We start from the raw sequence: 16,059 nt of genomic DNA on the forward strand, positions 1-16,059 counted from the left end.
ACACATTTTCCCATCTCTGTGTAGAAAAGATTCTTATACTTGGTGTCACTGTCACTGCTGTCCACTTGGTTTCACGTGGGTGAGAACAGGCCTGTTGGTAAGCACAGCCTTTTGTTTTTGAAAATGCAGCTGCTTCCCAACGATCTGTTGTGTCTGGTGGACACCATGTAACAGTCTGTCATCACTGGTGGGAACAAGAGCAGCCTCCATTTGCTCATCTGTATCTTACCCTCGATGATGAGAAGTGCTGATCCCTGAAGATCTCAGTTTGGCAGCTCTGAAGATCATCTACTCTCCTTAATTGCTGTTCATAGGAAACCTTTTCATTGAAATACAGCAGCAGCTACAGGGAACAGTTGTCACTTGAGAAATAATTATTGTTCTGTCAGATGAGAGAGGGATTAATAATGACTGTGTGACAGTTTAGTTAGAGGGAGTGACACAGTCTCTCACCTGGAATATCAGATAAGACAATCAGCATAAAAGCAACTTAGTCCAGTTTGCTCCAGTGCCTTCGAGAACTGGTACATAGATGTCTGCTGGAAACTTTATTTGAAGTTAAGTTGGAACATCCCTTGAGACAGTAGTCACTTTTACTGCTGTTCTTTGTGCCATTCTTGTGGCCCTTTTTTTGTGACTTCCAGTGAAGGTTACATTTTCAGTCATGCTTTTACCTTGCAGATGTAATGAAGGACGTATCGGAAGACTATGTGAATGTAGCACAGATGAAGTAAATAGTGAGGATATGGATGCTTACTGCAGGAGGGAGAACAGCACAGAAATCTGCAGCAACAATGGAGAATGCATTTGTGGACAATGTGTGTGCAAGAAAAGGGAGAACACCAATGAGGTGTATTCTGGCAAATACTGTGAATGTGACAACTTCAACTGTGATCGATCAAATGGTTTAATCTGTGGAGGTGAGCGATGCTTCAGCTTTCTGTAGGCAAAGCTGGTCAGCAGTTCACAAGTCTGTCTTCTCTACCCAGCAGAGTAGGGATGCTTAGCTAAAAGATCAAAGCCACTTGATAACAGAGATGAGGATACTCAGAGATGTAGTGATTACAAACACTTGTCTATTAATAAAACAGCCCTCTGAACATGTAGTCTATTAATGCACATTTCACCTTCCTTCAATCACAGCTCCAAGAAGGGCGTAAAGTGAACTTGACTTCTGCTGTTTATTACAGAATTACCCTCAGGTATTTCAGTAAAGAAGGCTGAGACAGCTGTCCTGAGATTGTAATGTTGTTCTGGCTCAATGTAAGCAGTGTGTCAATAGAAAGAGAGAATGCCCTCAGCTAGCTTACTTGTAATAGTGGGTGCTTGACTTTGGTGCTTGATAGGATACCAGTGAACTGCTTGAGACTGTTCTGAAAGGTAAATGAAGACTAGAATGTGCAAGATCCAGAAAAACACCTTAAACACTTCAGGCAAGACTTTGATGACAGTTAATTCCTGAAATCAAAAGCAATTAAAAAAAACATTCAGCAGCCAGTGTCTAAATTATTTTGCTGCTTTGCATGTGGAAGTATCTGGTAGGAGTATAACTACTACCTCAGTGTTGTCTGTGCTGCAAAAATAAAACAGAGAAGCCACTAAGCTCTGAGTGATGAGAATACCTCATTTGTCTGATTTGTTCAGAGTCCACTATTGCTCTGCAAAGGATGGGAGCAATGGTGCTGATGTTCCAAAATACACGGTGATAGGAAAGTGTTGACTGAAACACTTCATTCATTGGAGAAGGAGGGGTGTAGCCAAAGACCTTTCCTTGTCATCCAGATCAGTATAAAGGCATCGTGTTGCTTGTGCAGAGAGTCTAAGGAACATGAAGTTGGGTTGGGTATGTGAGGTCAGAAGTACTGAACATTGGTGTGCTGTGGAGCCAAAGTTGTTTCATTTTTCTGTGTTTTGAATACTCTGTTAGTGCACTCCTCATCTTTTTAAGTATTGCTTTACACATTTGTATAGTGATAGATATGAAGACAGGGGTGGTCAATTTAGCTGTAGCAGTCTATATCTACCTTTATTATCATATGCATACAAGATTGTGAACTGAAAACTGAAGCAGTGCTGTCATGCTTCTCCACCCAGGGGATATGGTCAACACATTATGCTATTCTTGATCTGATCTTCCTGAGTCGTTATTTTGTTTATGAAAAGAAATCCAGATGTATAGGAGAATGGGAAAAGGGGACAAATGCCTGCAAGTAGTCTTTCAAGAAGTATAAATTTAAAATTTATTTTGTACCTCTTAATTCATTCTTCATTATCTCACCATGGTTTCTTTGTCTTTTATCTACGCTGAGGTGGTGAACATTTATTTCTCACTGTCACAAATGTTTTTACGTTAGACTTGATTTCATTGCAATACCTTTTCACTGCACAGGAAACGGAATCTGCAAGTGCAGAGTGTGCGAGTGTTTCCCCAACTTCACTGGCAGCGCCTGCGATTGTTCCTTGGATACTACACCGTGTATGGCATCTAATGGGCAGATTTGCAATGGAAGAGGAACCTGTGAATGTGGCACCTGTAACTGTACAGATCCCAAATTCCAAGGCCCCACCTGTGAAATGTGTCAGACTTGCCTTGGTGTCTGTGCAGAACACAAGTACGTACCCAGAAAACCAAGTCCCAGCTTCTGTGCATTTTGCGTTTGTGATACGTGAGGATTTTTAAAACAAAGCTTTTGATAGGTAAAACTTCAGCTAAGATTTTTGTTTAAAAGAAATACTACTGACATTACTAACTTGACAGTCAATAACTAAACCTAGACCTGTGTGGGCCAGTGAAATTTGCATCCTTCCCTTTGGAAATCCAGGTTTTTAGAAACCTAGCGTTTTCTGCATGAAAACTTTGAAATATGTTTAGGATTAGTGGCTAAGAGGATTCCTGTGCAACTCACTTTGTGCTGCGAAAAAAACTTGGTCTTTTTAGTATAAAAATCGTGTTCAATCTGCTTTTTTCAATGAATTATTCAGTGATACCCCACTGTAAAGCTCATAACTGAGTTTGTTCTTTTTAGCCTGTGCGTGTTCCACTGTAAGTGCCCTGTTCTTACAGTGCCTTCTCTGAGAGTATTCATTTCCCAGGTAGATGTGTTGAAAAAGTTGGGGGTTTTTTCTGTCCTTGAAACCTGTCAGTCATTCAGGGAAGGAGGAATTTATGAAAAGGGATTTCATTAATCTCAAGTTATGTAAATGTTCTGACTGGTACAAAGCCATGTCTTATTTTATTTTTTTCCTAACCCTTATGGCAGAAGGGGTAGGTTTCTTGAGCTTTTCCCCCTGTGTTTTCTTCATAACATTTCTTGAGATTAAATACTAGAAATCTTCCATGAACACATTCAGAAGCACTGCTTCTGTTTTGTTCTTGCCCAGGGACTGTGTTCAGTGCAGAGCTTTCGATAAGGGCGAGAAGAAGGAGACATGTTCCCAGGAATGTATGCACTTCAACATGACGCGCGTGGAGAGCCGCGACAAGCTGCCGCAGCCCGGCCAGCCTGACCCCCTGTCCCACTGCAAAGAGAAGGACGTGGATGACTGCTGGTTCTACTTCACTTACTCTGTCAACTCAAATGGTGAAGCCAATGTCCACGTGGTGGAGACCCCAGGTAGGAACATGATGTGGCCTGTTCCTCCTTTGTTGTTGATTTGTGCAGTTGTTGGGTGCCTCTCGTTGATTTGGGCGAGTTAAATGCATTCAGAAATGGCTGCCTGTTACCTGACTGACAGTTGTGCATGTGCCTTTAGAAGAACATATGTCTCCCTAGATCTAGATTTTTCAAACCCTTGGGCTGTTAGAAACAGATTCTATTTTTTAAAAACGAAAGGTAAATCAGATATGCATATTTGTTGAAACATTTCCTGTTTGCACTTGATGTACTCTGGGTTACTTTATCTCTCCTGTAGCAAGTCCTATTTAGATAATTTTTGATTTTTTTTTTTTTTACTAGGCGTCTATTATAAACAATGGTGTCTGTGGGGTTTTGTTCCTTTTTTTCTTTTCCTTTTCTTGGTAATTTGGTATCAGTCTACATGAAGTTGTGTACTATGCTGCAAACTGCTTGAATTTTTTTATGCTGAAAACCTTTGCTTTGACTTGACTGTAGTACCTTCAGTAATAGATCCCAAAATAATTTTGTTAATCCCTAATAGATCAATCTTAGATAGGAAAAAAAAAAAAGTGAGACCAATTCTATAGCTCCATCAGTAATTTACCATTTCTTTACCAAGAGTATTGTTAGCTTGAATCACTGGATATTGCATCTAACAGTGCAGAATTTATGGTTCTGTACGTTAGGAATTTGTGGTCTCCTGATTTTTAAAAGCCTGATAGAAAATGCACACCTTAGAGATTTAGTGCTGTATTATATACTTGAGGAATTTTCAGAATTTATCATTTTGATGATCATGACTTAACACAGTGGCTAGTGGCTCTTAGAAATAAATGCTGCTTCAATTCAGAATGTTTTAAATTCTCTACAAAAGTAGTCCACAATATAGAGGAGGAACTTGAGCTCTCTCTCCTAGGACAAGCTATATATGCCCTATGCTTTTGAGGCCTGATCTTTTCATATGCAATCTTCTGCTGCCTCAGCTCAAAGGTGAATCAAGCCCATTGTACATGAGGAGGCACCTTAATTTGTGCCATACAAGTGCTGAAGGAACAAGCTTTGACCAGTAGAGCTGTGTTCTGTGGAGCAGACACTTGTTCCTTACTGGCTCCCAAGGACTTCCTGTCGTGTCCCTTCCCACTTCCCTCACTCTTGCAGAGGCAGCTATGAAGATGGGGAGTGTGGGGGAAGCTGTGTTCTATCCACAGTTGTTCTGTTCACAGGACTTGCATTCATTTGCTTCTGACTCCTTCAGTCTGTGCATTGAGCTCTGCAAAAGCCTTTCTTCAGTTTGTGATTATTGGGAATTTTATGTTAATAGTGGAGTAGGATTTTAATTTGGAGGATTATTATTTCTGTCAGCCACTTTAAATCACCTTGCATCTCAACACAGTCTACAGCTTCCTCGTGAGGGGAAGAGGAGGGGCACACACTGATCTCTGTGGTGACCAGTGACAGGACCCAAGGGAACGGCCTGAAGTTTTGTGTGGAAGGTTTAGGCTGGATATTAGAAAAGGTTCTTCACCCAGAGGGTGGTTGGGCACTGGAGCAGACTCCCCAGGGAAGTGGTCACAGCACCAGCCTGACAGAGTTTGCACAATGTTCTCAGGCACAGGGTGTGACTCTTGGGACTTCCCTGTGCAGGGACAGGAGTTGGACTCAATGATCCTTGTGGGTCCCTTCCAAGTCAGGGTATTCTGTTTCTGTGTGCAGGGCCTGTTCTGCTGGTTGGCATTTGTGCTATCACAGCTTTGACTTGGAGCTCTCTCATACAGTTGCTAGTTATTTTACTCTTAATATTGTAAATAATTAGCTAAAGGGGTTAGCAGGGTGTAGACTGTATCTTCAGAACAGGTTGTTCTGTTGCTAAGATCAAACACAAATTAGAAGGATAAAAATAAGCTGGAATGTTACAGGATGTACATAATTCAAAAATTATGTTATTTGAAAGAAAAGTAGTATTGGCGTATCTGATATTCAAAATACTGGCTTCAGTTCAAAATCAAACATTAACAGCTTCTGGATATGCATTACCTTTACCATTTTGTAAAATCATGTTTCCCTTGCTTTGTTCCCCAGAGTGCCCCAGTGGTCCTGACATCATTCCCATTGTAGCCGGTGTGGTCGCTGGAATTGTTCTTATTGGACTTGCATTATTATTGATTTGGAAACTACTAATGATCATTCATGACAGAAGAGAATTTGCTAAATTTGAAAAGGAGAAGATGAATGCCAAGTGGGATACGGTGAGTCAATAAGCTTTTCTATGCATAAAAGCTGCAGTAGCGAAGGAAAAATAGAAGATTTTTGTTCATGTGCTTTAAAGTGTTTCAGATTATAACCAGTCCTCTCGGAGAAGTGTTTCTTGAGGCAGAAAAGAGAGCAGTTACTCAGGTTTAAATAACATTTCAGAGAGGAAATGTGATGGTGACAGAACAGTTCAGCTTTGCACTTCTACCACGCTTTACAGCCTATGATTAAAACGTTTATTACAAAGATGAGTCACTTCTGTAGAAAGCGAAGAAGAACATTTTGCACTGATTGAGTGCATACTCATGTAAATACTCACAGAGGGTTAGTTGGGAGACTTCCATAAAGTCACAAAATCATGGCAGGTGCTGGTTTGTTGAAATCTTCCCAGCTCTGTCAACAGAGAAATGTGCAAGGAAAACAAGCCTGTGGTCTATGGGCTTCCATGGACTGCGGAATCGCTGCCTCTGGGCAGTGTCAGGAGTCTGCTAATCAAGAGCCCCTTCACTACAGTTCTGTAGAAGCCAACGCCCCCATGTGCTTGATAAGAAACTATCTTTTTAAAAAATTGTCCCAAGAAGCCTTTTGGTTTTATTTAAGAAAAATTGATTAATCTCATACTGGGGAAAAAAAATTACTAACATTTTATTTATACATAGCATGATTCTTTTTCAGTGATAGTTGAGAATGTTGCTTTTTTTTTTCCTGTTGAAATATTCGACATTGACCATTTCTTTTACTTCAGCAAGAAAATCCAATATACAAGAGCCCTATTAACAATTTCAAGAATCCAAACTATGGACGTAAAGCTGGTCTCTAAGTCTCAGTTTGTATCTCCTTTCATTTTCTTTCCTTTTTTCCCCCTTTGCATGTCACTTCAAACTCACTGTGTGTCACAGTCCGTTAATCACAGTTTGAGTCTTGCTCAGTGTATCTACTTCTGCTTTGATTGTGGAGTTTTCAAGAATGCAGCTTGAAAATTTTTAACTGGTTTTGACAGCAAGATTGCTTACTTACTAATACTGCCAGTACTGGCTTAAACTATTCTACAAGTGATTTTTTAGGGTTTTTTTCTAGATGTGTGGATACATAACAGGGCAGCTCCTAGGATTGAAGAATATTTTTGGATTGTAGAGAGACACACAAGGGGATGCTTTGTCTTCTGGTTCTTCAAATCAGCAGTCAGTTTGCTTAAAATCAATATTTTTGCTAAGCTAGATTAGATACTCCTAAAATATCCCAGCCTATAAATATCACTGTTTTTATTGGAATAGCTCTGTGAACATGCAGAGTAGCATTACTTTTTTTTTGTCAATTGCTTTGGCTTATTAACCTAGTGTAGACGTAGTCTGTAATTAAGGTCTGAAATGCATATTCTCTACTAATTTTATAATTAAATATGCACCTTTTTTCATCCTTATTTCTATTGAAACTGGCAATATCACAGTCCTTGTAACCTAGCCAGCTCTAGGGTGTCCATAGATATAGAACATTAATAAGAACAGGAGGAAATATCTTTGTCCCCTCTAGATGTATTTTTAACTCAGTTTCTTACTCCCTCCTAAACTCAGCCTGAGCACCAAAGTAACAGCAGTGTCCAGGAGAGGAAGTCAGTGAAGCACAAGGGATGAGTTGAGACCTTCTGCAGACTCTCAGACTGCCCTTCCATGAGCACTGGAGGTGTTCTCCTCCCCTGGGACCTCCAGCTGGTGGGGAGGGAGGGACAGGGAGGCTGACATGGGGAATGGATGTCAGAAGAGCACTAAGAGAAAGTAGTGCAGAGATGAGACTAGAGGGAGGGGAATGAAGAAATTGTGAATGCAGCACATCCATTAAACATCCACAGAGTTTTTTCAGAAGCCAGTGTAAGGGGAGGATCTGTATCTCTGATTTTATACTGTCTGCTGTCTCCCTTTTTCAGTGTTGCATTCAAAAGGTTTTGTAAAGGAAAAATAAGGGGAGAAAGCAGAAACTGAGAATATTTAAGCTCTTACTTGCTCTTACTGTGACAACAGTTCCAAATACTTTGTGTAGCATTCCGAGCCCTTCCTGATGAAATACACTTTCCTTTTCCCTTCACAATCATTTCACTTTGCAATGTGTCCAAAATGGATTGTAAACAACATTCCTTTTGCCTGCTACATCAACCACATTTACCTCCTTTTCATTTTTCTTCCCAGAGCCAATTATTCTGGGGAGGAAATTGAGTTTTTGGTCTTTTCTAACACTTCACATACTCCATCTGGTTAAGTCTCTGTTACCTGTTCTTCTGCCATTCACTTAATTGTGTACTTTCTGTTGCATGCAGGACAAGCACCTAACAAACATACGGTGTGTAACTTTCATTCTGTGCTCTTGTTCTCTACGCTGTGACTCTTCAGGATGTAATGTTTGGTGCTGCCATTTCTCCTCAAAATGTATTTCCTGCAAAAGGTTTCCTCTGGTATAAATGGAGAGATTAACTTCTGCCTTTTTGGTTCGCCCACATGTGAAGGTTAAAATTGTGAAAGAGTGTGGTTTGGGTTTTTTAAACATGAATTTATAATTTTTGGTATTCATAGAAATATTAGAAGTCTGGGTAGAGAGGGAGGTGGGTTTATTCTTATGGACCACTGGAATGAAGGAGCTCAGAATTGTCAAAGTAGGTGAGCCATGAGATGTAAAACAAGGTCCTGCTTTTCCCTATAGAGAAGATTTTCTGGTGGTTTTAGATTATTGCCATAGCCTCTCATTTAGATGAAGAGTTGCCTTGTAATGTCAAGGCAGGAAAGTCATCTGAAATCCCATTATATGAAAATTGCACTGTAGTAGATTCCCTCCAGTTGTGTGCCTACACAAGTTAACTCTGTGCAGTTTGTGTGACCCTTTCCCTGCCCCACAGCCATCATCCACACACGGGCTGGGGCTCTGTGGTGAGGGAACTGCAGCACCATGGAGTTTGTCATGGACCAGGTACTCAGGTATTTCCCTGGTGCTGGTCCACGGTGGTGCAGATGGTGCCACGGCATCCCAGTGGTCAGTGTTCAAGGCAGCTGGGTCAAGCAGAGTTCTCTTTGCCCAAGTTCTACTCCAAGCAGTCATAAAAGCTTTGGTGCAATCATGCTTGTAACAAGTCTAAGGATAAATTTCTTCTGGACTGAAAAGCTGTGTCACAAATTTAAAACACAGAGCTGCTATCTGTAGTGAATGCCATTTGAAGATGCTTAGCTTGTGGATTGCTAAGCATCTTCAAACAGACTCCAAATTCAGTCATCTTGAATTTCACAAGTGATAAACACATTTATATTAGACACTAGTAATAAAATTCAAGAAGTTTAAGTCTGTAGTAATTTGGTTAGCCTTATTAGCAGCTACTGGTTAAAATGGAAAAGAAAATACAAACAATTCCAAGTGCTCAAAATCACAGGGACTTGTTCATCTCCTGAGTTGGTTTTATGCCTGTGACTTGCCTTGCTGCTGAATGATGGAGGTGCCCTGGTGTGGGAGCGGAGATGCCGTGTTTTCAATCCCTTTCCTGTGAATCGCTGTGTTCAGTGAGCCCTGGTTTGTGGCCCAAGGATGGAGGCATGGATGGAGGGAGGGGGGGAGGGATGGATGGGGCTGGCGGTGCCCTCTGGCGGCCGCCCGGGCACGGAGCCGGCCCCGCGCTCCTGGGAAACAGCGCTGGACAGCAGCGGGGCTGGAACAGTCACAGCCAGCTCTTGAACACCGTGTGCATGAGCTTTAACTCGGTTTCTTACAGGGACTTAGGTCTTAAACGCACTATGGAGGTAATTTCAGTCACTGTTGAAACACTGAGCCCCTGCAGCAAAAGGAGTTAGAAGGTTAATTGAACACAGAACTATTCTGTGTAATAATTTGGTCTTTATGCGACACTGGACTGAACTGTTGTCCTCTGAACAGCCAGTCTGGCTGAAAGTGAATGTTGTTGTAAGAACATAGCTCTTTATTCTTGGTTTAAGGTACTTTTAAAAAGTACCTCCATCTTTATTTTGCTCAGTATTTCACTGAGTCTAGTATATAGTTACTGTTTGTTAATTTTAATTTTGGTTTAAGTGTGCATGGAGTTTCCAGTTGTAGGGGCATGTGGCAAATGTGTTTTCCCTAACTCTGCATGCTTAAACCAATGTATTCTCTGCAGTGCCATGAAGAAAAGGGAGCATTTAAAATGATACTATTTGTCTAAGACATCAGGTTTGGAATCCCATGTTTTAAGTGGCCAATTAAAAAACTGGAATGCTTCTAATGTCTGAAAATATATACCCTGTGCCAGCTGTGAGGGGCCCTGAGCGAGGGAGCATCATGTTGGATTAGTGGATATTTGTTTTAATGAAGAGCTGTCTGCAGACGACCCTGCCAAGCCAGACCCAAGGCAGGATGGTTGGGGTGTGGCTGGAGCAGCCGGGGCTCTACCAGAAGAGAGCAGGGAAGGAAGCTGCAGATCCATCAGGGGCCTGTGTTGCAGTTATAGGCAGGAGAGCCTCAGGAGCCATTTAGCTGATCAAATGTCAGGTTAGGTTTGGCTGAAGTGTTGCAAATATTGACTAAATCTCCATTATTTGTAATGGGAACTGAGACACTGACCTGACTTGGGGAGACAGCTAGTCAAGTGCTTTATCCAGTGACCTAAATCCCACTGTGTGCTTCTGAAAGTGCAAGTACAAGGGAAAGCAGGACAGAGTTTCAGTATCCTTATAGGGCCTATGCTAAATCAGGAGCATGAGAACTTCAATTCTGACTTCTCTTTAAAAAGCAGTATAGCAAAAAATTTGCAGTCTTCTTATACAAATTGTATTTTAAGCCTGATTTCAGGTTCAAATTAGTTGTGTGACTAGCACCTAGCAAATTTTGAAGTTATAGTCCTTACCTTTAGACCCATTCCTAGGCTATGTGGTAGAAGTTATCTCTATTTTGCAGCTAGAAGATGTGAGTGTATGGCCCCTGTATGTGCTGGGGGGAGTCTGTTCTGTAAAATGTTGGAGGCTAACAGCACATTACATAATGAGTTGCCATGGAGGAGCTGTACAATTACTTCTACTCTGCATGTGATGCAGCCTCTTATGCTTACAGACTTCCTCTGCATCATAAACTTTATTGGTTTATATTTAAATTTTTAAGAATTCTCTGTTAAAACTTATCAAGGAAATTAGCAATGTACGTTGCCAAGAACTTTGAGGCATAAAGAAGTGCTTCAGTACCAGATTAAATCCCTCATCCCTGCATGTTTTTCCTGTTTTGTATGCATGTTACTATTGCAAACTTTTTGCTGAAAATATTGGGGAAGGTCATAATTTTGCATTGATTAATAAGTCTAAGAACTAGCCACATCACATGATTGTCCATGATTTAAAATTGAAAAAAAAACCCAACCAAACGTTATTCCTCATCCCTTCCCAGACCAGTAGGTGATACATTTCTAATTAAGAGAGCATTTGCCTGGGAACTGATAGAAGGGGAAGGGACTTTTGCTGTCACACTGTACTTGTGACACACAGCCAGCACTGAACACCCAGCTCCTCCTTCACCTCTGTCCAGGTGGCATCGACTCAGATCTTGAGAAGACTGAACAGAGAGCTTTGACTTCCATTCTCTGGCAATCCAGGCTCTGCCTGGACAGGACTCTTGGATCTAGGCAAGATTGGATGGGCCTCCTTGCTCTTTGCATACTAGAGAAGCTGGCTGTGAGGAGAAAAACCCTTTTTCTGTGAAAGGAACCGTGAGAGCAGCAGCAGGGCCTCCCTCAGCAACAGCCTCTGTTGTTGGGGTAGAGCTGTGCTTGTCCTGTGCTGGGCCTTGCAAACAGAAGGCAGCAAACTTCCCAGGAGCCATGATGAGAAAATTTCACACCAAGTGAGGTTCTTGCTTGCCTTTAGCACATTTTGTGGTATTCCAAGGTGTTTTTCCAGGTTTATGACCCTGAAAAATAGACACCTGGTGTTTGTGCATCCTTTAATTGAGTGTTGGAGAAATTGGTTTAACCTGAAATATTGTAAATGGAGTTAATACGGTTTTACTGCCCATCTCACGTTGGGGTGGGGGGAGCTCTGAAGGGACAGAGATTCCATCACTGCTGCTGAAGGCCACATACAGCCCTGCCCAGGGCAGCACTCGAGCTGGCATCTGCACTGAGCTCAGTTTCCTCAGGCATCAGGTGTGTATGCACCAAAGAGCTCTGTGCCAGCAGACAGCATTCATTTAGGCTGAGGTTCAGGCTGTGCTAAGAGCTCAGAGCTGCAGCCCTGGGCCATTCTAGCAGTGGTCCTTCCTCCTGTGAAGATTTATCTGTTAATTTTGAGTTCAAGCTGTTCATCTGAGGTGTGCAAGGATGTCATAAATGAAGTAAGATTTACTGAGATAGAAGAAAACCTGGGGGAAAAGGAAGCTAAAATAAGCTTCATTTAAGGGGTTTTAAATCTCAGCAAGAAAGATGTAAGCAATAACAATTGCTGTAGCCTTGTCTCATATCAGTAGAAATAATTGTTTTATTACAGCATCTGCACCAGTACAAAAGTTTCTTTGTTTTATCTGTACATTTTGCTCTTCTGGGGGTTGGGGAGACCTACAGGAATAAAATGAGAATGATGAGTACTGAATGTTCACGGTAAATATTGACTGTGTATTAGCAAAATACTAGCAGTCTTTCCACGTTGATTTTAGAATTCAATTGCAATGTAAGATAAACTGTTTAAATGTTTATTATAGCAGAATGTGGTTTGTGGTCAGTCCTGGTGTCAAACATTGTTGTTTACAATTCTGTTCTTCTCTATAAACTGCCCTGGGCTGCAGAGCCCTGGGTGATGGCTCAGCCCCGTGGTTCAGCTGCCTCCAAGGAATTCCATGGTGCAAATGGAACAGATCCTGCTAACCCTTTGCTTTATTTATTAGCTGTGCATGCCTTTGTTCAAGTTACTAGAAGGAAAACTGTTTGACTTAAGCTGTTTGTGTGTACAAACAAAGCATTAATTAATGGGTAGTTTCTTACGCTAATTTTTATGCTTCTTGCAAACACATCTCTTCTTTCATATCTTTAAATGCTAATATAATTTTTTTTTCTTTTTCTAGGGTGAAAATCCTATTTACAAGAGTGCAGTGACGACTGTGGTCAATCCTAAATATGAGGGAAAATGAACACTGCTTGTATAACTTCACAACACTGTATGCAGTATAGCAACTTTTGTAGTCACAATAAGATAGATTTAGGGCAAGCTGCAGTGATTTTACTAACACATTACATACAGGTTTGTTTCCTGTGTGATAATGTACCATATGTAATTTTTTTTTTTTTTTTTTTTTTTTTTTTTTTTTTTTTTTTTTTTTTTGCAAATAAGAGTCATTGGTGCCAGAAGTTGGACAAAAAAAAAAAAAACTTGAGATTGTGTAGCCTAGTCAGCCCAGGACACATGGTGCCTTTTTGACCTTTCCCATTCCAGTGCTGTGAATCCAGGTCTTGTGCAGGGTGTGATGCTTCATGGCACAACTGGGAGGGAAGGGGTTAAAGCAATCAGCATGAGGGCTCTGCCTAGCCATTTAGTATTAAACTTTTTAGCTTTACAGGGAAATCAGGGCTTGAGTTTGCAGATGTAATTAAACTCATGTAGCATGGAACTGGTGGTTAATTGGTCTTTGACTTGCTAGATGTATGATTAAGTATTTGGTAAGTTGAGTAAGCTGGAGGGGAACAGTGTACAAGACTGAAAAGTGTGTGCATACTTATCTTTGATTTTCAAGTTGCATATTGCCAGGTTATGGTTAAAATGAAAAGTTTTGAGAAGAATGTTAAGAAGGAAAAAATAGCTTTAAAACATGTGCCATTACTGAAGAAGTTGCTGACTGGTAACTTACTTAGTTTTTCTTTGTAAATTCAAGCCCTGGGTGGCAGTATCATGAAGTACCCTACCAAGACATCCTCAGATCACCTAAGGGCCTTACGTCATGCTCTGTCTTTATTCTGTAATGTTTCTTTGCTTTCAGGCCTGGTGCTTTGTCACCTTCTAATCTTTTAACGTATTTGGTTGCGATTCTTTTTGTAATATTTTTGTATCAACACAAGCTTTTTTTTTTCCTCCTTTTTTTTTTTTTTTGAGCAGTCTTAGCTGTAAATTTGCCTTTACCTAAGATTGCATAGTTTGTCATATGACGAGTCACTCATCATTCTTGACATGTGCCATGTATATTTGCCTCTGACCATTCAAACTGCATCATAGTCATATTCTTGTTTTAAGTGCCTTTTTATTTTAACAGATGTTCACTTTTTACAGTGCTATTACTGAAGTTATTTATTAAATAAAAGTACCTTAAAATACTTGATCTCATCTCTTTATCTTGTAGAAGTTGTTACTATTTGAAAAACCTGAGAATTGCATCTCTGCAAGGTAATAATTGTAATGATACCAAATATGCCCTGAAAGGAGTTACTGTTACACAGGATGCTGACCTTTAGGAACCCTGACCCCTATGCAGTATTACCAGTGCTCCCAAATTAGGCCAATATTTAATTACATGTGCATTAACCTGTCCACTCATTATGTTACATGTTTTCTAGTTTCCTTAACAAGTCCGGTTTCAAAATGCTTTTGTGGAGTGGTAGGCTGCTTTTCCATAGAGATGCTGAAAGCTTTAAGTGGCCCATTAAGAGAGCTTTTCTAAACCCTTGTCTGAACTGGGTTTCCAGTAGAGGCTTCCAGGCAGATGGAAGCTGCTTAATATCTCCAAGTGAACAGTTGCTTAAATCAGAGAGAACAGCTGCCATCCTACAGGATCAGATTCAAGATAAGTGTCACAGATTGTGGGATTTGCTTTAACCAGGATTGGATGATGCAGCTAAGAGAGAAGATGTAGTTCAACTAGGATAAACTCTAGATGCTGGGAACCAGAAGTAGTTGTGAATCCTCCTTGGTTTGTAAATAGTGTCCTCAGGCACTTACCTGAATTCTGCCAGTTGGCAGAGCAGTGAACTCTTACAGTCAGTAGCAGTGCATTGACCCAGAAGACTGATCCCACACCAGCCACATGTAAGATCCCAGCAGTTTCTCTGGTTTAAAATAATTACAGTTAATATAGCCATAGTGTCACTATCCTTCATCCATCCATCTCCCCAACTCCTGTCTAGTAACTAAGGAGCTGAGCTAGAATTGTTTCATGGCAGTTGTAATAATCAGAGTTTCTTATCCTGGATAGAAACTCAAGACAGACATACAAGTCAGCTAAAGAAACTAATTCCCTGTAATCATGTGGTTTATTAACCAGCTGCTTTCACACTAGGATGTTGAGCCTCCTACTTTAAAACTACCTCTCAGTCTGCTTGGAAAGTAGTCTTAGCACAGTCTTGAGCACCTACACATGAGCAATCTGGACTGATAAATTGATGCTCTGGGGATGCTGATGGGTTTGTTCCTTTTCTGCAAAAGCTACAATATGTTTTCTTTTCCATAACAAGTAAAAATTCATTCTCAGAGGAACACAGAATGCAAGTAGGATAAAAAGGAGAAGCTTTTAGTTAAGTAAAATACCAATGAAGTAGAGGTGGTGAATATTTTCTAGCTACACACTTCTACTATTTAGAGGGTGATTTTGAAGCACTTCTGATTTTCTTTTTGAAAAATCAGTTGCTGCCAAAGCATTTATCTAACAGAAAGAAAATATTTATTAGCAGCTATGAATACAAGTATCAGAACACAGACTGCTGCAACGTAACTCCAGTGAATGTTCATTAATGATAATAAATACATTAACCCCATCTCCGTAAAATGGATAAATTGCAGATTTAAAAAAAAACACTGTAGGACATGATTTTAAAGTACTTGGAAATGTTTTTAATGAGGGTACTGACATAGCATAAGATCAGAATAATATTAGAAACTCTAAAAATATGACAATTGTTAGTCAAACCATCTACTATAGTAATGCCTAATTGCAAAATGGGAAAATAAAATTAATTCAAGGAGGTAACTGTAAGTCTTTTTGTATGGAAATTTTTCTTGGGCACCAGAGAAACCTGTTCAAGGAAGATTTTAGAAAGATTACACAAAGAGAAGGCTGGATTAAAAAGGCAGTAAAAGAAGTTGATCAAAGATGTCCTGGAAAAAGCTGAAAATATAAAAGAAATTTAAACATTAGAAGTATTCTAAAGAGGATTTAGTTCCTCATGAAAGGCACAAGAAATAATAAATACACTGTAAAAAGAAGTCTGACA

General features: G+C 40.3%; 1 protein-coding gene across 1 annotated transcript in view; it reads left to right on the top strand.

Annotated features, from left to right (window-relative positions):
- The window catches only part of ITGB1 (integrin subunit beta 1), a 43,390-nt gene extending 29,216 nt beyond the window's left edge, over positions 1-14,174 (top strand). The window contains exons 12-16 of the mRNA XM_059840382.1: positions 682-920; positions 2,390-2,612; positions 3,382-3,614; positions 5,697-5,863; positions 12,930-14,174. Coding sequence (XP_059696365.1) covers positions 682-920; positions 2,390-2,612; positions 3,382-3,614; positions 5,697-5,863; positions 12,930-12,995 — 928 coding nt within the window. The 3' untranslated portion in view covers positions 12,996-14,174. The remainder of the gene's footprint in view (positions 1-681; positions 921-2,389; positions 2,613-3,381; positions 3,615-5,696; positions 5,864-12,929) is intronic.
- Positions 14,175-16,059: the final 1,885 nt, after the last annotated feature.

This window comes from Haemorhous mexicanus, chromosome 1 (genome assembly GCF_027477595.1).
Source record: "Haemorhous mexicanus isolate bHaeMex1 chromosome 1, bHaeMex1.pri, whole genome shotgun sequence".
Taxonomy (NCBI): domain Eukaryota; kingdom Metazoa; phylum Chordata; class Aves; order Passeriformes; family Fringillidae; genus Haemorhous; species Haemorhous mexicanus.